Here is a 24913-nt window from a genome sequence, read left to right on the forward strand (position 1 = left end):
AAGCTCGCAGACCTTCAAGTCAGAGCTTTCTGCTGTCGCTAGAGTCCCCTCGCCCTGCAGTATCCTCGAGAATAAAATCTTTTCTAAGTCAGGTTCTGTTTTTATTTGGCTGTGGTTAGGAAAGACCTCCCCATGGAGGAGTGATTTACACAGATGGACAATGGTTCAAGGGAGAACTAGGTTTATGGGAGGTGATTTTGTTTTAAGAAATGGATATTTTTAGCCTGAAAGAAAAGAGAGGGAAGAGGACAGAATTGTGGGGTGTGCCTAGGTTGTTTAGAGGAAGTGGTTAAAGGAGCCTGAAAGAGGCAAGCAGTTGGAGAAACGGGGAAGGCAAGAAAGGCACAACGCTGCATAAGACCACGGAGGAGCTCATGCATTCCTTCCACAGGCGCTATTTTACTGAGCACCTACTACTTGCCATCCATCGTGCCAGGCAGTGGGGACTCGGTGGTGAGTAAACTAGATATGAGTGTTGACTTGCAGTCTACAGGGAAAGACAGAAGTGAAAGGAATAATCACACACATATTTCATTTCAAACAGTGGTGTGTACTATGTGGGTGAGTAACAAGGCAGAGGGCACATTGCCCGTGCACTTGGACAGTCCTGGATGGCAGAGGAACCTGAGGAAGGCATATTTTACTCAAAAGGTAAATATGAATGGGCATTAACTAGGGTAGCATGTGGGGATGGGGATGGTGTGAGGGGAGCATCTTAGCAGAGACAGTGGCTGAGGAATGACAAGGCCAGCGTTTGTGGCGTGGAGTCCACTACCGCCTGCTCTCCCCCGCCCATGGAACTGAGCATCGCTTTGACGGATCTGCACTTCCCTGGCTCTTAGACCCAGGACATTCCCTGTGTGGTTGGAGGAGGGAGCCGGCACAGGCTTGATTTGCCGTTGCCCGTTGCTCCTGGGGGCAGGCTCAGCCCCGACGGTCCTGCAGCTCTAAGTCTGTGAAGTGCTGCACACAGCGGGGCCCATGTGAATGGAGCAGAGACCAAGGGAATCGCGTGGGGTCACGGCAGGGGGGCCCTCTGCAGTCTTGGAGCTGGTCAGACATGATTGCCCGGGGATCGACGGCTGCCCCTAACACCCCTGTGGTGGGGAGGACATGGCACACGCGCCTCTCTGCCTGCTGGGTCCCGAGGGTCGCACCTCCTTGAAGACAGCATGGCCCCAAGGGAGCAGCCTCCTCCCCGCACTTTTCTGCGGCCCCAAGCCGCTGTCTCCACACACTGTCCCACTCCTCGACGGGCTGGCCACTTGGCCCTGACCGCACCGGCTCCCGGGCAGCTCAACGCCGGGAGGAGGGGCCGCGGCACCGAGGACATCAGAGAAGGTGGCTTTAAAGTCGACTTCACGGGTCCGGGCCAAAGGCGGTCGGGAACTAGACCGAAGGGGAAGCCGCGTCAAAGAGGCGAAGGGGCAGAAGGACTGACCTGGGCCGGGGGCTTGTCCTCTCGATGGGGGCGCGTCCTCCACAAGGGGCGCGTCCACCACAAGGGGCGTGTCCTCCAGAAGGGGCGTGGCGTCGGGGCCTCACGTGGCGTGTTCGCCAGCCGGGCGCGCGTCCGTCGCACAGGGGCGTGGCGTTGGGGCGCCCTGGGCGAGTCCGAGGCTGTGGGCTGGGCCCGGGCTGGGGGCGTGACGTCAGGCGCCCGGGGCGGAAACAAGCAGGGCTCGGCTTGGGCCGCGGGGTCCGGGCGAGGGTCTCGGCGAGGGTCGCGGTGCGCGCGGGCTGGGACTGCTGTGCGCCTGGAGGTCCCGGTGAGGTGGCGGGGCCCCTGGGGCTCCCGGTGGTCGGCGGGCGGGGTTCCGGCGCCTCTCGGGGGCCCGCCGCGTCCTCGGCCGTGGGCTGGGGTTGGCCGCGCTGTTCGGTGGCCGCCGGCCCGGTGCACGGTCGGCTTAAGGAAATCTGCCCCTTTTTAGGGAAGCGCAGGGCCTGGCGCTGGACAAGGCCTCGCGCCCTTGGAAGGCCGCGCCTTGGTACCCCTGCGGGGTCCTCCGCCGGGTTCGGCCGATGAAGCCCGGGGCCCGCCTGGGCGCCCTGTGCCTGGCGCTGTGCTGCCTGGGCGGCGCGCGCGGGCTCTGGAGGAGGTGAGCTGCGGAGGGGCGCGGGGGGGCGGGAGGGCCTGCAGGGGGACACGGGTGCCCGGAGCCACCGAGCGTCTCCCGGAGGCCTGGCGCGCACGCTTTCCGTCCAGGGTCCGGTATCCTGGTGAGGTGGTCGTGGTTCCTCTTTCCAGGTTTCTTTCTCTCGCCCTTCCTCCGCTCCCTCTCGTTCCCTCTTTCCATCCTTTCTGTTGCAGCTGGCAGTGTAAGGGGTAAACAGGCTGTCTGGGAGAGGAGTCTCATTTTACTAATGTAGTGGAGACCGAGATTTGAGAACCAGATTTTAATTTTCTTCTGTTTTATTTGGGTAATGCTTCAGTTAACAGAAGGATTTCATACTTACTTCGCAGGCCTGGGAAAAGGTCAGTTTTCTTTTTTTAAAAAATTGGCGTATAGCTGCTTTACAACGTTGCGTTGGTTTCTGCTGTACGACGACGAAGTGAATCAGCTGTACGTATACACACATCCCCGCCCTCTTGGGCCTCCCTCCCACCCCACCCCCCATCCCACCCATCTAGGTCAGCGCAGAACGTTGAGTAGAGTTCCCTGTGCTCTACAGCAGGTTCTCATTAGTTATCTGTTTTATACATAGTAGTGTATATATGTTAATGCCAGTCCCCCAATTCATCCCACCCTCTTCTTTCCCCCCTTGGTGTCCATACGTTTGTTCTTTGCATCTGTGTCTCTATTTCTCCTTTGCAAATAGCTTCATCTGTACCATTTTTCTAGATTCCACATATATGCATTAATATACAGTATTTGTTTTTCTCTTTCTGACTTACTTCACTCTGTATGAGTCTCTAGATCCATCCACATCTCTACAAATGACCCAACTGCGTTCCTTTTTATGGCTGAGTAATATTCCATTGTATATATGTACCACATCTTCTTTATCCATTTGTTTGTTGATGGACATTTAGGTTGCTTCCATGTCCTGGCTATTGTAAATAATGCTGCAGTGAACATCGGGGTGTGTGTGTCTTTTTGAATTAATGGTTTTCTCAGGGTATATGCCCAGTAGTGGGATTGCTGGATCATATGGTAGTTCTACTTTTAGTTTTTTAAGGGCAGTTAATACTGTTCTCCATAGTGGCTGTGTGGAGAAAAGGGAACCCTCTTGCACTGTTGGTGGGAGTGTACATTGTTTTTCTTTTTTAGTGGACCGCCGTTGCTGTTTTATCACTTTAAAAAGTACCATTAAATTTCAGTTTTCCCAGGAAGTGTTTTTTCTGAAAAAGAGCTCCATTAATTAACTAATTGTTGCTGTCAAGTTTTGCTGTCAAGTTAAGAGTGTATCATCGGAGACGTAGTGTGGTGCACGGGTTGAGTATGAACTGCTGGCTCATATCCAGCTGTAGGACCTTGGAGCTCTCCATCAAGGTCGTTCATCCTAAAGCCGAGAGAGTAACAGCAGCTGCCTCCTAGCCTTGGTGCCGGGAGACATCAGTTAAAGTACAGAATGTGCTTAGAACCATGCCTGCCCGATAGTAATCAGTACATGTCAGCGAAGACGTTAGGCTGTGGTACGTGTAGCATGTGGTCACCTCCAGCAGATTCTCGCGATTCATGCCACAGGTACAATTGGCGAGAACGTGCGGGTGATTCAGACCCTGAGGGCCTCACGGGTCAGCGGGTGTTTTCCCAGGTCCTCTTTCTCTGCTTAGTGGGCCTTTCTCTTTACAGCACAGTCAGCATCTCCGCTGCCTTGGGAGGATGTTTCTCTCTGGGTCGTAGGTGGTTATTGTGTGACAGACGTTGTGAGTCTTGGTAGTTTTATTGTAAACTGCATCCTGCTGGTCTAGTTTTCCCGGCCTCTGCCTGACCTTCCGGCCTCAGTTTCCACCTCTGTGAAATAAGGTTTTCGTACCCAGAAAAACAAGAAAACAAAAAAACCCTCTTCTAATGCTTCTCCCAGCTCTAATGCTCATGCTGCAGTTCTCTTCTCTCTTGTACTGAGCACTTGCTCATTAGTTCAGACTGAAAAAAGTTTCGAAATATCGTGAATTCTCTACTTATTCAGCAGTACTCAACTATTTACAAAACTAATGTGTAGCAACTTAATACTGTTTTGCTGTTGAGTCTTTGCTTCTAAAAATGCATTTATCCTGAATTACGTGTCTGCTCGAGTTGTATCCCCTGTTGCTGCTGCTGTTTTCCGTCTGTACAGCGAGTTTTTTCACAAGCCGGCCTTTCTGCCTCTGTCTCTGTGTGTGCTAAGCCTTGCACACCTGGCGGGAGGGAGGGTCCCCGTGTGAATGCTACTCCACGACCCCTCATAAGTCTCAGGGAGGGACGGGTGGGTTTCACGGGGACGTGGGAAGGAGCCCCTAGGATCAGACGTCACCCATCCTGCAGAGAACGAGTAAAGCTTCCCGGTGGGTGGGGTGGTGACAGCAGCCTCGCGTGCCACCCTAGTGCTGTTCTGTGGCCGTGAGCTACGAAAACCATTCTGTTTTCAGGCTTCTGGGCCTCACAAATGCTGCCGAGGGGTAAGGGGTCTGTGTCTGCACCGCGTGAACACCTGAGGGGAAGGGCGCCTTCTGGTTCATTCCCTCCCTGCCGCTCTCTGCTCCCCTTCAGCGGGGGCCCCCCCGGCTGCCTGATCCAGCATCTCCACCCTCTCCCCACCTGGCAGGCCTGCCGTCCTCCTTAGTCACAGCCCTTGGCCCTCGGCGCCGTGCGTCCCGCGCGTCCTCAGTCGGCACAGCCGTCGTCCCCCTCGCTGGCAGGTGGCAGGTGCGCTGCGGGACGGTAGGGACCCGGTCCCTCAGCCGTGTCAGGGCCGCGTGCGCAGCCGCAGCGCCGGGCCTGTGGCAGGCGCCCCGTGTTCCCCGAATGAACGCTGGAGTGAGTGGATGGATGAATTGACCTTTCTGTACCTTTTTAAAAAGCTCCTGAAAAATACGTCCCTTGTCTTTTAACAGTGACAGCCATGAGTGGCATAAACTAATTATGGTTCACCACTGGCCTGCGACAGTGTGCAAGGTGAGTTCTGCCTTGACCGGCCCCTCTGACCAGTGACTCCCCGTCCCCCCCCCCAGGTGAAGAGGAGGTTGCCCAGCAGGTTTTCTCACCGAGCGCCTCTTGCTGACCGAACCTCCCGGCCTGTCCTGCCTCACGAGGCGACGCCTTCCTGGCCGGAGACCATCCCTCGGGGAGGGCCTTGCATAAGGTTCTGGGGGCGGTGACACAGGCCCAGAGATGGCGGGGGCTGGCTCAGGCATCACGAATGTATCCTCCCAATTCTGGGGGTCAGAAGTCTGAAACCAAGGTGCGGCAGAGGCCCCTTCTGGAAGTTTCGAGGGAGAAGTGCTCCAGGTCTCTTCCTGGCTTGTGGCGGTGCCGGCGCTCCTTGGCTTATAGGCACAGCCTCTGCCCCGCCTCCGCGCCGTGGTCTCCATCCGTGTGTCTGTTTCTTTTTTTATTTTTCCATGCCTTTTTTTTTAAATTAATTAATTAATTTATTTATGGCTGTGTTGGGTCTTCGTTTCTGTGCGAGGGCTTTCTCTAGTTGTGGCAAGCGGGGGCCACTCACTATCGCGGCCTCTCTTGTTGTGGAGCACGGGCTCCAGACACACAGGCTCAGTAGTTGTGGCTCACGGGCCTAGTAGCTCCGTGGCATGTGGGATCTTCCCAGACCAGGGCCCGAACCTGTGTCCCCTGCGTTGGCAGGCAGATTCTCAACCACTGCGCCACCAGGGAAGCCCCTGTGTGTCTGTTTCTTATAGGAACCCCAGGGATTTCACTGAGGGCCTACCCTCTTCCAGTCTGACCTCCTCTTAACTTGATGACACCTGCAGAGACCCTGTTCCAGATAAAGTCACCTTCAGAAGGGCCTGGGATTAGGACTTCAGCATGCCCTCCGGGGACAGGCCTTGACCTGTCCCCTCCGTCCACTATCGCAAATCTCGTTAAAATGTCTCCGCCGGAGCCTTGCCGGCCTCCTTTGCTCCGCTCGGCACAGATGGCGCCTTCCCTCCTTCAGGGTGGCCTCCGTCTGGCCCTGCCTCGCCTGGTGCCCTTGTCCTTGTGGAGCGTGTTGCAGAGGCTCTGTCCCGAGAGCAGCCAGCTGGCGCCCCTCCTGCTGCCTGCGGGCCGTGCCCACCCCCCGTCCATCTTGGGGGCAGTTGTCGCGCCGATCCTGGTATTGGTGCCACGACTCTAAAGTCGTTTCATCATATTGCTCAGCTGGCCCTAATTTTTTTGACAGTGTTTCTGAAATTTTGACTTGAAAATTCTCAATTTTGAGGCCTTTTCTTAAGTGCTGGGAGGCGGAGACGTGTAAATGGCAAAGCCTCACCACCTTAGCGTTAGCTACCACCCGCCCATCACCCGGCCGCCACATCTTTCTTGTGGTGAGAACATTGAGGTCTGCTCTCTTTGTAGCATTCAAGTGCGTGAAACAGCATTATTCGCTGTGATCACCATGCTGTTCGTTAGATCCCCAGGCTTGTTCACCTTGTAACTGGAGGTTTTCTCTCTCCGTTTCCCCAGCCCCGCCCCTGGCAGCCACCACGCTGCCCCTGGAAACTCATTTCTGACAGGGGATCTCTTACTGTATTAGACTGCTCTGGTTTTAGTTTCCCAAACTTTACAACTTCCTGTGTCTTTCTCCCTCTGGTGCTGGTTCTTTGCTCCAGGGTGGGGAGGACAGTTGGCGGTGGGCAGAATGGAGTTGCCTGTAAGCTGTTTTCAGTTTTGTTGGGAATCTGGCTCTCACTCCTACGTAGTGAGGACGCATGGGAGCCGTGGGTTCCTTCAGGAAGGACCTGTGTGGAGCTCCTACCCTGGGTAACGCTGGGAGATTTGCCTTCAGGGCCTGGGACGAAACTTGTGGGTGTTCCCGGGTGCTGACTAAATATGCACGGAAGTGCGTTCCTGCCTCGAGGCTTCAGAAATGAGATGAAAAAATCAATTACTAGCAAAATACCATTCTTAGGGGATTCATTTCGATCCAGGGCGGCCATGACAAGGGTCCTGCTATCCCAGTCAAGTGTCATCCCGGGGACAGGGCCGTCTCTGGGCTCCTGCCCCTGTGAGCCATGTACGCGTCACAGGTGCAGGGACAGGTCTGTCCTCAGTGCTTAGCACGGCCCCTCACGAATGCTTGCTGACGCGGGAAAGGAAGCGGCACCTTGACCTCAGTTCGCCCCATAGAGGCTCATCTGAGACGCTGGGTGTAGAGCTGAGGTGGAAGATCCCCGCTGGGGCCTGTCTGCCCGTCCCCAGCCTCGCACTGTGGGAAAGGGCCCGCCTGCTTTGCGTGTGGTTTCCTAGGGGATGAGATGAAGTCCACGACCTCTCGCTCTGATCCCACACTTTGTCCTCCTGCTCTCTGCCCCCTTGTTCTGTAGCCTCACATCAGACATTTCAGGCACCTAAACCAGGCCTGCCCTCATTTCCAGACCGGCCGTAAAACACAGCAGCCTCGCTACATCAAAAGGTGATTCAAACAGGAGGGCCTTGCGCGTCGGCAGGACTCCTCAGCACTCCTCACCAGGCCCGGCATGCACTATTCATTTGCTTATTCACAGCGGGGCTACTGGGCCTGGCTTCTGACCCACTGCCTGATAGCTGAGGTGATTATTGTTTTGGAAAAGCCCCATTTTAGCTAAACAATTTGGAGGTCCCTAAAACGTGTTACACTGAGATTTTTATCTCTAGAGTTTATCTTTAATGTTAAGGATATGCTCCTATTCTCACCTTGGCATTTTTCTTGGCTCCAAATTTTCAATACTTATTGTTCCACTGTTGTATTTGGGCCTGGTGCCTGAACAAACTTGAGTTCAGCAGGATACCGTCAGCCTCTTGTTCTCATTTTTGATTGTATGACAAGAAAATTATTCATGGGTAAATATGAGTGTATCCATCAGATTGACTTAATTTTCAAGCACATAAAAAGAACAAAAGTAGCTATTAAATTCTGTTTTCCAAATCGTTGGTTCACTCATTTCCAATGAAATATCCAGCCGCCCCCCCCCCCCCGCCGTGGTATTCTCATGAATACTGCTTATGGCAAATTACCACGGAACTTATTTCGTGTTAGTCGTGTATTGGATCTCAGTGATATTTGTCAGAAGAAAGGAAGGTTGTTAAGTGTATTTAACAAACAACAAACCAGTTGTCTTCTCTGTCTTTTCTCCATAGGAAGTTAAGGACCACTGCAAAGACCCCCCAGATTACTGGACCATCCACGGATTATGGCAAGTACTTCATGCGTTTAAAACTTCAGCGGCCTCGGAAGCTGGCTGACCTGGAGATCTAGCTTGAGTCTGATCCTGATGTGTATACTTGTGATTTCTGTTAGGAGTTTACTCAATAGACCAGATCCTTATTGAAGAACATCTCTAGTCTTTCTAACATAACGCTACTTCTGTCGTACTTGAGTTCTGTTTTGATAGAACAGTAACAGTCTAGTTTAAATATGCATTTGAGGATTCTCGGTACATTTTAGATCACTGAATCTTAATTTTCTTATTTCCTTTTGGGGCCAATAAGTAAATGCATAACAATAAATGAATAAATGTGTGTCTATTACATATATATATGATGTGTGTGTATAGTATACGTACTTCACAGACACCCAAATTTATTTTTCTGGATTTGCCTGCATTTTGTTTAGTTTATTTTTTTGTTGGATGTGCGTATACTTGTGACGTTAAACTACGTGTGCTAATTTGCCCAAAGGGATCGGCCTGGTCCCCCTTCTCCCCGAGAGGAGGGACGTCCTGGCTTGTGCTGGGCTGCTCGTCCCTCAGGGACAGGGGTCAGCAGGAAGCAAATTAAACCGGGGCCTGAGGACCTGGCCTCATCCCATCTTTGGGTTTCTGGGATTTTGCTCACGTCCTCGGCTGTCCTTGAGCTGGGGGACGGCACCCAGCGCTGTGGGAGCTGGGCTGGTCTCGGGTGCTGGGCTGGCCTGCCGACCCTGGAGAAAGCAGGTTTGGTCCCTCATGATGTCAGCTGCAGGTGGAGGCTGAGAGTTGACACGTCCAGAATTAGACACATGAGGACAGCGTCACATGCGCAGGTCGGGAGGGTACACGTGCTCGGTGCTGAAAGAAACATACCAGGCACTTCTGAGCACGATACATGTGTTGTCCCATTAATCCTCGTCGCCTTTAAGGAGACGGGAACTCATGCTCTTCTCACACTGTGGCTGATGAGGGGACATTTGCAGGCTCAGAGCCCAGCCAGAAATCCCCGCCGGGCCGGCTCCGGGGCGCCCCCTACCGGCTTGTTTACTGTGCTTCCTCTGCTAGGAAGTCGGCCGGTTTGCATTGTGCCTGGGTGTTTTGAACGACTTTCCACTTTGAAAGAAACTCCAATAGTGACTGCTTGTGCCCGAGCATGACTCACGTGGCAGAAGGAATTCCCAGTTAGAAGTCACCTCCCTTTCGTTCTCTACAGACCTTAACGCAGGTGTTTTCTCATGCCGTTTGGAACCAGCCCAACCAAGACTAATTTCTCTTTATTTGTTCAATTGTAATTTCAAGGCCTGATAAAAGTGAAGGATGTAACCGATCCTGGCATTTTAATCCAGAAGAGATCAAGGTATTAACTTTTTTTTACTTTCTATTTTATATTGGAGTATAGTTGATGAACTATGTTGTGTTAGTTTCAGGTGTACAGCAAAGTGATTCGGTTATACATACACATGGGTCTACTCTTCTTCAAATTCTTTTCACATTTAGGTTGTTACGTAATATTGAGCAGAGTTCCGTGTGCTACGGTTACCCGTTTTAAATAGAGCAGCATGTACGTGTCAATCCCACTCTCCCAATAGATCCATTCCTCCTCTAAGTGTGCCCTCGAAGTCATGCTTTAAGATGTATTCACCAGCATTTACTGATATCTGAAATAGTCCCACAAGTTAAATACGATTTGCATTTAGTTAAATCCTCCTCTGCCCTGGGCCCGAAGGGCCGCAGTGACTGTGTGAGGTGACCCTGGCCCCAGCCCGCGGCCCGTCATCCCTGCTCCGGGACTCCCGGCCGCTCGGCTTGTGCTCAGGCGTGTGTGCGCGGCCCTGGCTTGCAGAGGCACTGTGGCCCCCAGGCTGTCCTTGCTGGCTGCGGGCAGGATGGGTTTCTCAGTGGGACCCGTGAGCAGCGAGGGAGCGGTGGGCCTTTCTAGGACAAAGGCTCGTGGTACAGAGGGACTCCTGGCACCGGGAGAGTTGGTAGCAGACGCTCCTTCCGCACGTGCGCACACACCCACACGCGCACACGTGCACACGCGTGTGTTCGCCTCTGCACAGGGTGCTGACAGCCCCTCGTGTGACTAGTCAGCTGTCGAGGTAACTATACCTGGATTCACAGGGCAGGGCCTGTGCGGCTACTGAGGCCTCCCTGAAAACATGGGGTAGAATTACGGACCCTTTCCAGGACTGTGTGGCCCCCAGGAGGACAAGGTAACGAGTTCCAAACCCATCACAGGTTGTAGTCCAAATGGAATTGTTTCCTCCTCTTTCCTTCTCATGAGGACCTTCAGTGCTGTGAGCCTGGAGGCCTGAGAGGCCGGAGCCCCAAAGCCTGGTGAGGTCTCTTTCCTCAGACATACTTTTCTCTTCCCGGACTGACTTCGACTCCCGCTAATGTTCCTGGTTAGAGTCTTGTGATCCTGCAGCGGCATGCAGGTTAATTTACTCGCAACAATGTTCTGCGCGCCTGCAGTGTATCGGGCGCCGGGCCAGGGGCCGGGGACACAGGGAGCAGAGCAGGACGAGGTTTCTGGCCACCTTGCCTGCAGCCGGGAGCCAGCACACACATCACAGAGTGACAAGCGGAGTGCCTGGGGGGAGAGCACTTAGAGCTTAGGACGGTGGACCTGGGCCAGGCTCCCCTGAGGAGGTGATAGAGGGCTGGAATCCGACTTAACCAGGAAATGGGAGAGGAAGGCTGGGGCAGGAGCATGTGCAAAGGCCCCGGGGTAGGACAGAGCTTTTGAGAAACTGGGGGGAAGCCAGTGTGGCTGGGGGGTGAGCCGTGGGCCAGGGCAGTGTTGAGGGCCAGGTCCTACAGAGCCTGTGTACTGGTTAAGGGTCGTTTGTCTGTGTGAAGACCCAGAGGGAAGTCGTTGGAAGCATTCAAGCTGGAGAGTGAAGGAAGCCAGTGTGGCTTTTCTGTGGTTGCCCCGGCTGCCTGCCTGTTAAGTGAGGAGGCTCTGCAGGGTCCCTGCCAGAGGCCAGGAGCCTGGAATAGACGGAGGCTGTGGGGATGGAGGGGGAGGAAGCACAGGCAGAACTGACTCCAGGTGGGGGCTTGTCTAACTAGGGGGGTGTCAGCCTCCTTCCCCGGCCCAGGGGACCGCGCCTTGGCGCATGGGATCGAGGGTCAGCTGTGGACACACTGAGTTTGAAGTGCCCTGGAAGCATCCAGGTAGGGTCAGTGTGTCAGGAGAGAGGTCTGAGCTGGAGATGAACTTCTGCATCAGCGCAGTCGGTAAGGCGTACGCGTGAGTGCGGATGGGGTAGTGTGGAGCTGGCAGGGACCAGCCTCCAGTAGCCCCGACGTTTAGAGCAGGAGGGACGAGGGCCACGCAGAGAAGCAGCCAGAGGGGAGCTTCGCGAAGGAGTGTAGCCAGGGTTCCTGAAGGGAAGGCGGGGGGCCCTTTGGATGGAGGGCTTGCGGGCCCAGGCCAGGAGGTGACGGGCAGCAACCCTTCGTTCAGAACAGTGCCGCTCTACTTGCTTTGTAGCAGAGCGTCCAATCTAGCATCTGTCCCAAACAAAAGCAGCCTAGTTTGGGCAATAAATTATATCGTCGCCCTGCTCCCCCGAGGGCTATGGGGGCAGGCGGAGGGTAGGTGGGAATGGAGACAGTCGGGGAGGGCAGCATCCGGGGAGATGTCCGGCCGTGCGGGGTCGGGGGCAGTGTGTGAAATCGGTTCATAGCTGCTGGGTTGATGGGAAGGACCCATCATGGCGGGAGTGGTGGCAGGACTGAGAAGGTGAGGTCATCCTGGGCCTGGTTACACACCTTTTTTTAATGGAACCTTTTCTGGCCTTGTGGGTGTGTGGGAATTGGAAAGTAAACTTGAACGCTGTTCAGTTTAGGGTGACTGACCAGTGTAGGGCTAAGACTGCCCAGCCCAGACAAGCTCTTCTCTAGGGAGAGCGAGAACTTGTATTTTGTGTTCGATTTCATTAGTAGACACTATTTTTTTAGAGCAGTTTTAGAAACCTAAAACGGAAAATTTAAGTGGACAGGACAGAGTTCCCATACACTTCCCCCCATGCCCCTACCCTGTACAGCGTTCCCCAGTCCAAACGTCTGCGTTAGTGAGGTACACGTGTTACAAGTGATGAGCCAGTGTTAATACTTTATTACCGACTAAAGTTTATAGTTTATGTTAGGTTCGCTCTTCGTGTTGTGTGGTTTTTATGGGTTTGGACAAATGTGTAATGACATGTATCCACCATTATGATATCACACACAGTAGTTTCACTGCCCTAAAAATCCCCTGTGCTCAGCCTGTTCATCCCTCCCCAGCCTCAACCCCTGGCAGCCCCTGACTTTCACTGTCGCCATTGTTTTGCCTTTCCTAGAAGGTCATGTAGTTGGAATCATACGGCAGGTAGCCTTTTCAGGTTGGCTTCTCTACCTCAGTGATGCGTGCTAAGGTTCCCCCATGTGTTGTCATGGCTTGATAGCTGATTTTTTAGTGCCGAATAATATTCCATTATCTGGATGGACGCAATTTGTTTATCCATTCACCTGTCAGAGCTTGTATTTTCAAATACACTTTCATGATTACCCAGATTTCACGTTTAGATGTGTCTTAAGAAACACTTCATGCCAAATAAGCCCAGACTCACCTGACTCACCTGTCATTAATCCGCAGAGCTCAGTTCTGTTTATGTATTAGCTTCTCAGGTTTGCCTCTGGGTTTTGAGTTGTTAGGCCCTACCTCGATTTATTCTCATTGCTGTCACTCTGCACAGGACCTCTTGTCAGACATGAGGATGTACTGGCCCGATCTGCTGCATTCGTCTCCTAACCGCAGCCTCCATTTGTGGTGAGTCTGAGTTCTGGGGGCCGTCACGAGCCTGAGGCACGGGTGAGAGCTTCGGGGCTGTTCTGGATGCAACTACGGGAGCACAGGTAACGTAGAACCTGTCTCCCAAGGCTCAGAAGCGGGAGTGGCCTTGCATCTGCTGTGCCATTTGTGGAGCTGGTCTTCAACGGATAAAAAAATGAGGGCAGGTAGAATTTACTTTGTAAACTTGCTTTTTAATCTGTTAGATCATTCATGACTTCGTTTTAAAAACTTCCTCTACTGAGGCTTAATATAGCCAAATACTTGCATATCTAAGATGCCAGCGCTCCAAATCAGACAGGAGAGAGTGTTCCTCAGAGCAATGGTGCTGTTGTCCTGAAATTGATGAGAAAAAAGAAGACGTCCTCACAAGACAATGACCTCTCTCTTGTGACTCAGGGCAGAGAGAAGGTGAGGTCTTCGCGGAGGCTGAGCCCTGTGCGTCCCAGTGTCCTCAGTTCAGTGGGAGCTGAGCCGAGGAGAAACGTGCTCTGTTTAATTCAACAGACCTTTTTAAATGGTTGCTTTTGGAGAAGAGAAGGTTGACATTCCTTTTATTTACATTGCGTTAACCAGAGATAATTCTTCATTTTCTCCCTCACTGCAGGGCGGCAATTTATAATTCACATGACAATGAGTCAGATTTTGTCCCAAGTGATTAATTTAACTTTGAAATATTTTTGTGTAGACTCTTCAGGAAGAGTTAAATCTGGAGAAAAGCTTTTTGAAACAAAATGGAGTGACAGTGACGTCTGGCCCCCTGGTTCACTGGTGTTCGGTTTGAGTTCACTTGAGGGTGCGTGGCAAGGAGAGGTGTTTTAGGACGCGCGGGTCTGGGTCTGGAGGCTGCCGTGCCCCCTGCATGGGAAGAGAGAAGCCCCCTTGAAAGTTCGGGAGACGAGTGGTCCAGGTCTCCAGTGCTGGCTCTGTGCGGCCTGTGTTCTAGAAAGCGGTTTCAAAGTAGATTATGGCCTTGATGAGTTGAATGTGAAAAACAATAGAAAAAATTTCAGATAGCACTTCACAGTATACTTCAGAGCAGAGTCTTTGGTGACTAAGTGAGCAAAAGAGAATAGTTCCAGTTGTTAGGATGTTCCGTGATAGAGTCAATCAGATTTTTGTCAAGTGACTTAAAAATCCATCACTAAACGTACACAAAGATGGCCTCCCGTGAGCTGAGTCCTTCAAGATTTGGTCCAATGGTGTGGGCAGGATACACATTCAACTTTGTGTTCTAATAAGGGCAAAATGATTTACCTCTTCAGGATAAATTACACACTTAAAAACTGTTGTTCTAAATGGAAGAGGTAATATTGCACTCGGGTGAATATTTATGCCTTTGGATGTGGACTCGGCCCCCGTGGCCCTGCCAGTACCGGCTCCCTGGCTATTGCACTTGGGCAGCTGTGGCCAGGTCGCCTTGGCGCGCAGGCGATAAAGCGTCCATGGAGGCACCCCGGCCTGTCCTGTCCTTAAGGGGCAGAGGCTCACGTCCGAAAACGGCGCTCTTCAATCTCAATTAAGACTCGTATGCGAAGGAGAGGGTCTTGGTATCTCTTGGTGCTCAAGGTAGTTCCCTAAGATTAAATCTATTAACACTATCAGCCATCCTGAGAAATACCATGTGCGCGGCCCTCTGCAAAGGAGGATTTTTGTTGGTTTTTTGATTCTTGTAAGAAAAAGAGCGAGAGTTTGGTCATTCCTGGCTGGCGATGCAGCCTCACTGTGGATGGTGTCCCTGGGCCTCAGCAGGAATCGTTGCCTCTCATCCCCGAGACAGGCCAGGCCAGGCCGTGGCGGAGGGTGACGTGACATCACTCAAGTGCCCGCTGGGGGTGAGAGGGCCACACCATAGTCGCGTCTGATTGGTGACAGACAATTTCGTGTTAAATGGAGAGTGTCCGATTCCAAAAGATGTGTGATTCGATGTTTTGAACGATAGTAATATCAGGACTTTAGCATCCTCTTATCTCTAACGTCTGTTGAGTTAAACTTGCTCCAGGGAGACTTCCCTGGTGGCGCAGTGGTTAAGAATCTGCCTGCTAATGCAGGGGACATGGGTTCGAGCCGTGGTGCGGGAAGATCCCACATGCTGTGGAGCACCTAAGCCCATGAGCCACAACTACTGAGCCTCCACTCTTGAGCCCACGAGCCACAACTACTGAGCTTGTGGGCCACAACTACTAAGCCCGTGTGCCTAGAGCCCGTGCTCTGCAACAGGAGAAGCCACCGCAGTGAGAAGCCTGCGCACCGCAGCAAAGAGTAGCCCCCGCTCGCCACAACTAGAGAAAGCCCACGCGCAGCAACAGACCCAACACAGCCAAAAATAAATAAACTAAAATTAATTAATTTAAAAAAACTTGCTCTAAGGACTTCCCTGGTGGTGCAGTGGTTAAGAATCCGTCTGCCAATGCAGGGGACACACGTTCTGTCCCTGGTCTGGGAAGATCCCACATGCCGCGGAGCAACTAAGCCCATGTGCCACAACTACTGAGCCTGTGCTCTAGAGCCCACGAGCCACAACTGCTGAGCCCGTGAGCCACAACTACTGAAGCCCGTGTGCCTAGAGCCCGTGCTCCACAGCAAGAGAAGCCACTGCAATGAGAAGCCCGCGCACAGCAGCGAAAACCCAACGCAGCCAAAAATAAATAAATAAAATTTAAAAACAACTTGCTCCAAGAATAACAGCAGTGGACATCTTGACTGTTATTGCAGGCTAGGAATGTTTGGGCGTGTGTGACGTGCTCTGTGGGCTTCAACCCCTCACTTCTTCAACAGCCCCTGCAGGGCGTTCTAGAATTGCTGCCCCTGTCCTACAGAAAGTGAGGCACCCATAATTCAGTTACATGTGCAGCTAGCTGGAAGGAGTCTCCTTTTTCTACTTCATAGAATTTAGAAAGTGATCAAATACATCACCCTGGAAGCTATTGTAGATGAAGAAAGTTAATTACTTATCTACTTCTATTTTTCCTCATGGCTTTCTTAGGTCTGAGAGACTTGTAACTTACAGCCATTGCAGTCGCGTAGGATCGGCACTCCGGGCGATGCTACCAAGGAATTAGCGCACATGTAGATTGTATTTCTGGGAGACTGCATGTGGGCGCCTTTTGAATGCTTGCATGAACATTTTTTGTGAACTCCTCATGAATTAATCACTGATAAAGCTGAGGAAAGCTGATGCCCGTTTTGTTTTTCCCTGCTAACCATGGTTACCATCTGAATTGACAAATTGTCAGTCATTCTAAAGTGGGTATAAATTACGTTCAGCAATTGATTGGATGGCAGCGCAAGGCAGTGGGAAGGGCCCTGAGCCTGGGGTCGGGTGCAGGTCAGGGGCTACCTGGCCGGGTGGCAGGTAAGCCAGGTTCCTAGCCAGCCCCTCTGAGCCTCGGTTTCCCCGTTTCTAAACCAGCAGTAATGTTTTCACTTTGCAGAGTTGTGAGAATCAAATGAAGACTGGGAAGACATTTTGTAGCACTTTAATCGTTGATAAGATGTGAGGAGTTACGATCAATAGCAGTGCTTTTCTTGAATACAGGCTGCTTGTTTGCAGACACTGGGCTGGGCTGTTGCTTCAGAACAGGTGTCTATGTAGACGGACGTCTGCGCCGTAAGCAGGTGCGGAACTGGCCCCAGGCAGTGTTGGTGATCAGTGAACCTGCCTTTTCTGTGCCAGTGGCTGTTCAGCCGCTCCTGTGAAATCCCCTGGCTGGCAAGCCGTGGCTTTCCGGGAGGACGCCCAGTGCCGTGTGATTCTGTGGGTGCCTGAACCATGGTGTTCTCTTTTTTCTCAGCTTGGGTTTGTTGTTGATTGTCGAAGCGAACTGGAGCAGCTGAGCAGAGGAACGCCTGGAGAGCAGTGATGAGTGCTCGTGGAGCTTGTGCTGGGTTCAGGGGTCTCGGTCCTGAGCGGGGGTGGGGGGCTTGGAGTAGCTGCCGGTGTTGAGGTGAGGAACTTCACCCCTCCCGCTTTGTGAAAGCAGCAGCGTGCCTGCCCGGGAATGCCCTGCACAGAGAGGAGCCCGTTCAGACGGTTTACTGGGAGGTAGTTTCATTACTTTTTAACCAGAGATTTTTTTAAAAACATCCTTCCAGGAAGCATGAGTGGGAGAAGCACGGGACCTGCGCCGCCCAGCTGGAAGCCCTCAATTCCCAGAAGAAATACTTCGGCAAAAGCCTGGATCTGTCTAAGGAGCTTGCCCTGAACAGGTGGGTGACTTGGTCCTGTAGCCTCGCCTTCCTCGCCCCGCTCTCCCAAGTCACCCCAATCCCGGAGCAGCGTCCCTGCCTCCGCTGCCGGGGACCCGGGGAAGCGTCCAGTGGGGTCGGCCCTGAGAAACAGCCACTCCTCCCCTGAGCCTTTCCAGATGCCTGGGGGCCCCGGCCACTCAGAGCGGGCTGAGAGCCTCGGGGGGCTCATCAGATGTACTTGAACCTGAGGCGGGCAAGACCGACGGGGGCACGCCTCTTAGCTGTGGATCCTGATAGAAGCGTGTTGCATTATCAAGACCCGCACGCCCGGAATCCTTAGGTCTTTGCTCTGGTGCCCTGCGACAAGCAGGAGGGGGTTCGGGGTGAGGTCCTTGAACCCCTAGCGACGATCAGGCCCCGGGTGAGCTCTGGGGACTCGGAAACCCAGCGAGGGCCCTGCTGAGAGCCAGGCTCGACCCGGGGAGCTGGGGCAGGCCGGCCCGCCATATAGGCAGCGTTTCTTCCTCTCCTTCATCTCGGCGCTCAGAACAAACCGGGAACTAGTGTAAAAGCCATGGTGGGGAGGTGACACAGCTCACTTGGGCCGAGCAGAGCGTGCCCAAGTCCTGTGGAGAACCTTTGCGTCTCCTTGAGACGAGGACACCCCCATCGGTTCCTTGCACCTGCCCCGACGTCCCAGCGTTGGGGGCTCCACGGGACGTGTCCCCGTCCCACACCCCGCCCCACTCACTGTGATCAGAGCGGAGTGACGGCTGGGATCTGGATGGGAAGGCTCTCAGGCCGAGGCGGGAGGGGAGCGCCCTTGGGGAGACGGGGAACCACAAGGCACACCCGAAGTCAGGCGCTCAGCGCCCCGGCTCCTGATGGGGGCCAGTCGTGCAGTCGTGTAGCTCCTCCCTCCTTGGGTCTGCTCGCTGCTGTGAGGTGCTGGGGGCCGCCCGCGGAGCCCGAGGTCGCCTCCAGCTCTGGATCTGCAGGGCTGAGTGCCCGCGCTAAGGATGTGATGGAAATGGCAGCCTCGTACACGTCCTGGGTGTCCTGCAGGGGCTTCGTGCTGGAAGCAGAAGAGCAGGCCCTGTGAACACATTTCCCCACTGCAGAGGTCCCGGGGAGAGGCAGCCCAGGGCGTGTCGGGCAGCGCCCAGCGCACGAGAGCCACGGGTGCTTCCCACCCACCAGCCCATGAGGGAAGGAAGGTGCCCTCTGTTTCCCACTACGGACCTCACGGTCCCAATTCATGAGCAGCGTGAGTCCCACTGCACAACAAAATGAATCAGCCCTACACATGCAGGTATCCCCTCCCTTTGGGACTTCCCTCCCATTTAGGTCACCACAGTGCATCGGGTGAGTTCCCTGTGCTATACAGCGTGTTCCCATCAGTTTCTATTTTATAGAGTATCAGTAGTGTATATGTGTCAATCCCAGTCTCCCACTTCCTCCCACCCCACCCCTTTCCCCTTGGTGTCCATACAGTTTTGTTCTCTACATCTGTGTCTCTATTTCTGCTTTGCAACTAAGACCACCTATACCATTTTTCTAGATTCCACATATATATGCGTTATTACACGACATTTGTTTTTCTCTTTCTGACTGACTTCACTCTGTATGACACTCTCTAGGTCCATCCATGTCTCTACAAATGACCTAGTTTCATTCCTTTTTGCAGCCCAGGTTTTATTGAATCAAACAGGAAAAGGGGAATAAACCGACATGCTGACAGTTTTAAAGTCAAATATCTGAATAATTCGTCCCTTCATCCAGCAGCTATTTATTAAGGACCTCCTGCTTAACGCTTTTTGAATGCCGGTGGCTTTACCTTTATACACACGGGTGCAAAGCTGCTGAATTCTGGAATCACTGGAGTGTGTTCACAGGGGCCCACGGAAAGGCACTCCTGGGAATACAATGTCTGTTAAAAACTATGTAGAGGGCTTCCCTGGTGGTGCAGTTGTTGAGAGTCCGCCTGCCGATGCAGGGGACACGGGTTCGTGCCCCGGTCTGGGAAGGTCCCACATGCCGCGGAGCGGCTGGGCCCGTGAGCCATGGCCGCTGAGCCTGCGCGTCCGGAGCCTGTGCTCCGCAGCGGGAGAGGCCACAACAGTGGGAGGCCTGCGTTCCGCCAAAAAAAAAAAAAAAAACTATATAGAACAACCACAGAGAAATCCTATTCTTTCCCAGTTCGTCCAAGGAAAACCTAAACTCTTAGTACTCATAAAATTAAAATTGAGTCAAAACTTAAACATCCCTTCTATTTTTCTCTAATTATAAACCATTACTACAGATTGTATTTTTCTCAAACGTAAGCCTGTCACATTATCATAAAGTAGCAGTTTTAAATTCAATTTATAATATAGAGGTAGCAAACCTGGAAAAATGTGAAATATCTTGAACCGAAGCTCTCAGATTACCCACAGATATGGACCAGGGGATTAACGCCAAACTAATCAACTCGGTAGGAAGAATTGTACTCTCTCCTGGTCTAGATTCCAGGTCTCCCCCAGTATTTCTCTCTCTCTTTGCCGTATTTCCTGGATGCCTTAACCCAGGAGGGTTCTAGAGCAGTGTTACCCCAAAGAAATAGAACTCAAGCCACATACGTGGTTTTAAATTTTCTAGTAGCCCGATTAAAAAGAGCAAAAAGAAACATTGGTTTTATAGTGTATTTCGTTTAACCCAATATATCCCAAATATCACTGCAACTGGTGATAAATACTTAAAAATCATTGAGAAGTTTTGCATTTGGGGAGCATAAAGTGTTTGAAATCTGGCATTTATCCTACAGTGACAGCACAAGGACGGGCAGTGGGTGTGTGTCTTCAAGGACCTCTTCCCGCTTGTTCTAGGACCACACGGCAAAAATCCATAGGTCACCGATGTGCAGTCTCTAGAGAAACTGTCTTGTTAATGCTTTTGCCAGAAACCATGACTGACGGAGGCAGGGCCCGGCTGGAGTCCTGTTTCCCTCAGGCAGACCCCTGTCTGACGATGTCAGCGCCTGGGGTCCCTGCATCTTCTCCACGTGGTCACAGCTGGGATGATCCAGAGCCGTGATGGGGGAGACAGAGCATTTTTGGAATTACTTAACCTGAGAATATTTTTACACCGTACTCTATCATTTAGTAAGTTAACCATATCATACTATGATTAGCATTCACTAGAGCTGGTTAAAACCACGTGCTTTAGGAAGTGATTTCAGGCTGTAGGGGGGATTGAACCTATTTTAAAGATCTGACCAAATGCAAGGTTGTTAGGATAAGGCTAGAATCCCAAATCAATTGCTAAGTATCGTTTAGGACAGGCGTGGCAGATGCGTGGTTATGCGATAGCAGCTCCAGTTGGTCGCAGCCATCCGGACCGCTGCCGAGAGGTTCCGGGGCTGGAAGGGGGGCCCAGATCAGACACGCGTGCGCCCAGGGTAAGGGGAGGTCCAGGCGGCCTGAGCACCATTTATGTGCTGCCCTTGTCAACAGATTTGTTGCCCCAGGTAATAGAAAGTACACACTTTCCTTTAAGTGTCTTCATTTTTACTGTGAAATATGGTAAGAACAAGAAAGGAAAATGGACCTTCATTATAGTTATTTTTTTTTTTACTTTAAATTTTAGCACGCTCCAAAAATTGGGGATAACACCGTCTACTTACTACCAGGTAAGTCTTGCTTTCAGCTTAATCAAATGTGTATCCGCTAACTGGGGACACCTGGCCACGTTCAAGTGTCCCATCAGCCTGTGAGCTACACTCAGGTTTTAAAGCGACCCAAACCAGACCCTTTGACCTGACTATTATGTTTCTAAATAGGTTTTATTTAAATCTTGTTTTCCTCTGTGTTTTGAGTGTAAACTAAAGGCTACTTAAACCGATGATTTTGAAGCAGATTGATGATTTCATGGTGAGAAGTGTGTTCCGGGTTCTGAAGAGGCAGGTAGAATATGTAGTTGGAAACCACCGTTTTATAATAGTTTGAGGAAGAAAGTGAAAATTTGTTTTTATGATGTAACTATGCTTTGTTGCGTGAGAAAACTAGAAGTTTAAGCATGGCAGAGCCTGTTGGCTGGTGGCCTCTACAGAAGGTCATTGTTTCCACCCAGGGTGACCCTCTGTGAGCACAGCTGTGTTTGTGCTCAGCCGGGCCACCCCTGGCATCGGTGGCCGCCAGACCGCAGGCGTGAAGCCTCTGCTCTGTGGCCCTTTGCAGATATAAAAAAGCCTGAAGCTGTGGCTATAAAAAAGCCCGATATAACATATATAAAAGCCTGACAGTCACTGATTTTCGCAATTCTGAGTTCGGTGCCATGGCTGGATGCTGAACCATCGTTCTGGTCTCGTGACAGTCGGTGGAGCTAAGTCTGCGCTTGAGTCTCGCTCTTTGTATCTGCTGTTTTCGTCCCTCCCTGGAGAGTAGGGACCAGAGGGAACAGTGCCCTTCAGGAGTGTCAGCTGCCCTTTGTCCATCCTGCCAGGAGGCCGTGAGGCCGTGTGCTTGCCGGCCCCTTGGTTTCATCTGGACTCCCGTTTAAGTACATAAAGGGAATTTTTTACATCCTTGCTCAGAACTTGACATTCAGAGAACTGATTTCGATTCTAGCAAAAGCAACAGTGACAGCACATGTTTTCTGAGCTCCTCTGTACTGGAGACATGAGGTTTGGTGTCTGAAGTAGCGTGATGCACGGCACAGGCAGGGTCCTGACCTCTGATCTCCTAGCAGGAGAGTTTGTGCTTTCAAAGGCACGCGGCCTCTAGGCCCTGGATCAGGACAGCAAGGAGAACGGAGACCCTTGTAGAGCAGCTTGTGTGGATTCCAGTCTGGAGCGGGGAGCCCAGGGGGGCAGCCTCGTCTCCTTCGGGGATGGCGGGGTGGGGCAGTTCATTCACCAGCATCTTCCAGTTCTATCTGTGAGCCAGGGGAGCTCAGGGATGACGCTGTTGTCGGTTGTTTGCGTTCGTGAGAGTAGAAACCAGTGTCACTCGTTCTGAGTAAAACGGAACTGTTCATTTTCTCTGTTGAAGTTTCATTTCTAATGCACTTTATCTAATTTCAGATTTCAGATATTAAAGATGCCCTTGTCAGTGTGTACGGAGTCGTGCCCAAAGTCCAGTGTCTTCCAAGACAGGTCAGACGTGTGCTGTTCTGTCATCCTTTCTGTTCCCATCAAGAAGACAGTTCAGCTTTTCTGAGAGCTTTGTCCTCCCCGTGAAGTTCCCGGGACAGAGTGGTATATGTGTGGGTGTGCAAACGGGCCTGTGCTGTGTGTGCGTGGGCGCGCGCGCGCGCGTGCGCACTTTGAAATAATAAACTGTCTGTTGACACCGTGCTAGGATGGGGCTCGTTTCCTGGCAGCTTCCCCCTAACAAGGCTCCCGTCCTGGAGGGGTGGTGCAGTAGGGGCGAGACAGTGTGGGTATATTTTGCAGGTAAACATTTCTCAGTGTTCGCATTGTTAGTCTTAGATGTTTCAGTTGTAGTTACCTGTCCAACTCACAGATGGATTGTACTTTCTTTTGTCAGCTGATAAAGTCTTGAATTCCTTTAGCGATAGGGTGCTGTTTACCTACTTATCAACAAAAAGCTGTGTCTTCTCCTGGGACAGTGATGCAGATGCGGTGCGTCCGGCTGTGTCTGCAGGCATCGTTACTGATGTGTAAATTTCTAAGATGAAAGTGGGGTCCCTGCCCTCACGCCGCCAGCCTGGCGCAGGGGAGTGGCTGGATGGTGACCCCAGGTGCTGCCTTGGGCCCCAGCCCCACTTCCCTGCTGGAGCTAGGCCTGCTCCTGGAACATGGATCCTGGGTCCAGAGCCACCGCTTTTGTTTTTCTTCAAGTTCTAAAACTCGCTGATCATAGAACCGTCATGATGATCCAACCTGAATTCTAAGACGTCTTTTGTTCCTCATTGCAGGGCGACGAGGAGGTGCAGCTCCTTGCGCAGATTGAGGTGTGCTTCTCCAAGGACCTGCAGCTGCAAAACTGCATGGAACCCGGGGAGCCGGCGCCCCGAGGGCCGGAAGCGAGGCCGCCGGCGAGCCTGGGGCTGGAGATCTGCAAGGACGGCGTCCTCTTTTACCCCGCACTCAACAAGACCAATCACTGATGCCCACATTTTGTAAATAGTCTTTATTTTGAAAAGCAAGAGGAATTGACAAACCACTGTTTTTTAGAAAGCAGCTCCGAAGTGAAATCTGCTGTTTACAACCTCTTTACCTAAGCCTGTTCTGTTTGTCTTGCTTTGCACTCCGTGTCTGGGAGTTGATTTTCATGGTACATGTAAAGATGGGGTGAACTTCGGGTACGTTGAAAGGGAGGAAAGTTCCCCGCCTCTTGGCTGCTTTGTGACTGCAGTAAAGCTTATGGTTTTCTTTTTCTCTCCTTTATCAATCTCTGTGACAGCCTTGGAAGATAAATCTGGGCAGATGGTACTGATTCAGGAGAACTCTCTCCTGTGTCCCTCTCAGTGAGCTGCCTTCTCGCTCTGAATACTCCTGGGGGGCCGTTGGGACCATCCCTCGAGCAGGAGCCCAGGCCGCCTCGCAGGGGGTGCACAGGAGGGCGTCTCCACTTCCGACCTCAGGGCTGCCGGCTCCTGTTCCGTGGTCACCCACCAGCGTCTCCCTCGGTGACCTGGCATGGGTGGGCATGGGCGTGTCCTCTGAGGGTGAGATGCTCTGTGGAGGGGGGGAGGGGGGGAGGCGGGGTGCTGCAGGCTTCTCTCTTCTCGCCAGAGGAAATCTGGGTGCATGACCGAGTGCCAGCCAGCACCCCCAGTCAGTGGGTACTCCTCCCTGCAGACCAGAAATGCTGTAGGTCAGTCTGTATCTGCTTTCGTTTCCTTCTGTCGGAAGGCAGCATCAAGCCTTAGAGCGCTGGGGCTGACGTGGCCCCAGGGGCGGGCTGCATCCTTGGGTAGTGATGCCGGTGACAGGGCTTGTCTCGGAGATGATGCGAGTTCCAGGCTCAGGTGGGCTGCTGCATGCATGGTCCTTACCTGCTGAATGGCATTTCACCTGTAAAGTGAGGATACCTAAAGTGGTCTGTGAAGTGGACTTCCTGTGCTTTATTAAAACTACCTTTTAACATTATTTCTCCCCAGTCTCTGTCCTTTTTTAAAATGCTTTTAGCTGTGTGGGCTAAACTGTGACGCCCAACACTGTCTTAATCAGGTTGACATTGCCCTGTTTCTTTTACTTAACAAATTAGAACTTACTATGTGCCAGGCGTTATGTTAAGCACTTAAAAATGTTATTTAATCCTAAGAACAACCATATTTTCAAAATAATCCTATCTTTAAAAAATAACCTTGGGGGCTTCCCTGGTAGCGCAGTGGTTGAGAGAGAGCCCGCCTGCTGATGCAGGGGATACGGGTTCGTGTCCCGGTCCGGGAGGATCCCACATGCCGCGGAGCGGCTGGGCCCGTGAGCCCCGGCCGCTGAACCTGTTGCTCCGCAACAAGAGAAGCCACCACAATGAGAAGCCCGCGCACCGCAACAGAGTAGCCGCTGCTCGCTGCAACTAGAGAAAGCTCGTGCGCAGCAACGAAGACCCAATGCAGCCAAA

General features: G+C 52.3%; 1 protein-coding gene across 2 annotated transcripts; it reads left to right on the plus strand.

Moving 5' to 3' along the window:
- The first annotated feature begins 1632 nt into the window (after positions 1–1632).
- RNASET2 (ribonuclease T2) lies at positions 1633–24428 on the plus strand. Of its 2 annotated transcripts, none has more exons than XM_060029651.1 (10): positions 1633–1769; positions 1932–2099; positions 5039–5099; positions 8262–8317; positions 9611–9668; positions 13060–13133; positions 17250–17363; positions 20970–21012; positions 22405–22476; positions 23262–24428. In XM_060029651.1, exons 2-10 carry the CDS (start codon positions 2023–2025, stop codon positions 23451–23453), a joined length of 747 nt encoding a protein of 248 aa, XP_059885634.1. In that variant the 5' UTR covers positions 1633–1769; positions 1932–2022; the 3' UTR covers positions 23454–24428. The 2 variants fall into 2 exon arrangements, with proteins under 2 accessions (XP_059885634.1, XP_059885635.1); XM_060029652.2 differs by lacking the exon at positions 1633–1769 and adding an exon at positions 2465–2564 and having other exon boundaries at positions 1948–2099.
- The last annotated feature ends 485 nt before the right edge of the window (positions 24429–24913 follow it).

This window comes from Delphinus delphis, chromosome 14 (genome assembly GCF_949987515.2).
Source record: "Delphinus delphis chromosome 14, mDelDel1.2, whole genome shotgun sequence".
In the NCBI taxonomy this organism is placed as follows: Eukaryota; Metazoa; Chordata; class Mammalia; order Artiodactyla; family Delphinidae; genus Delphinus; species Delphinus delphis.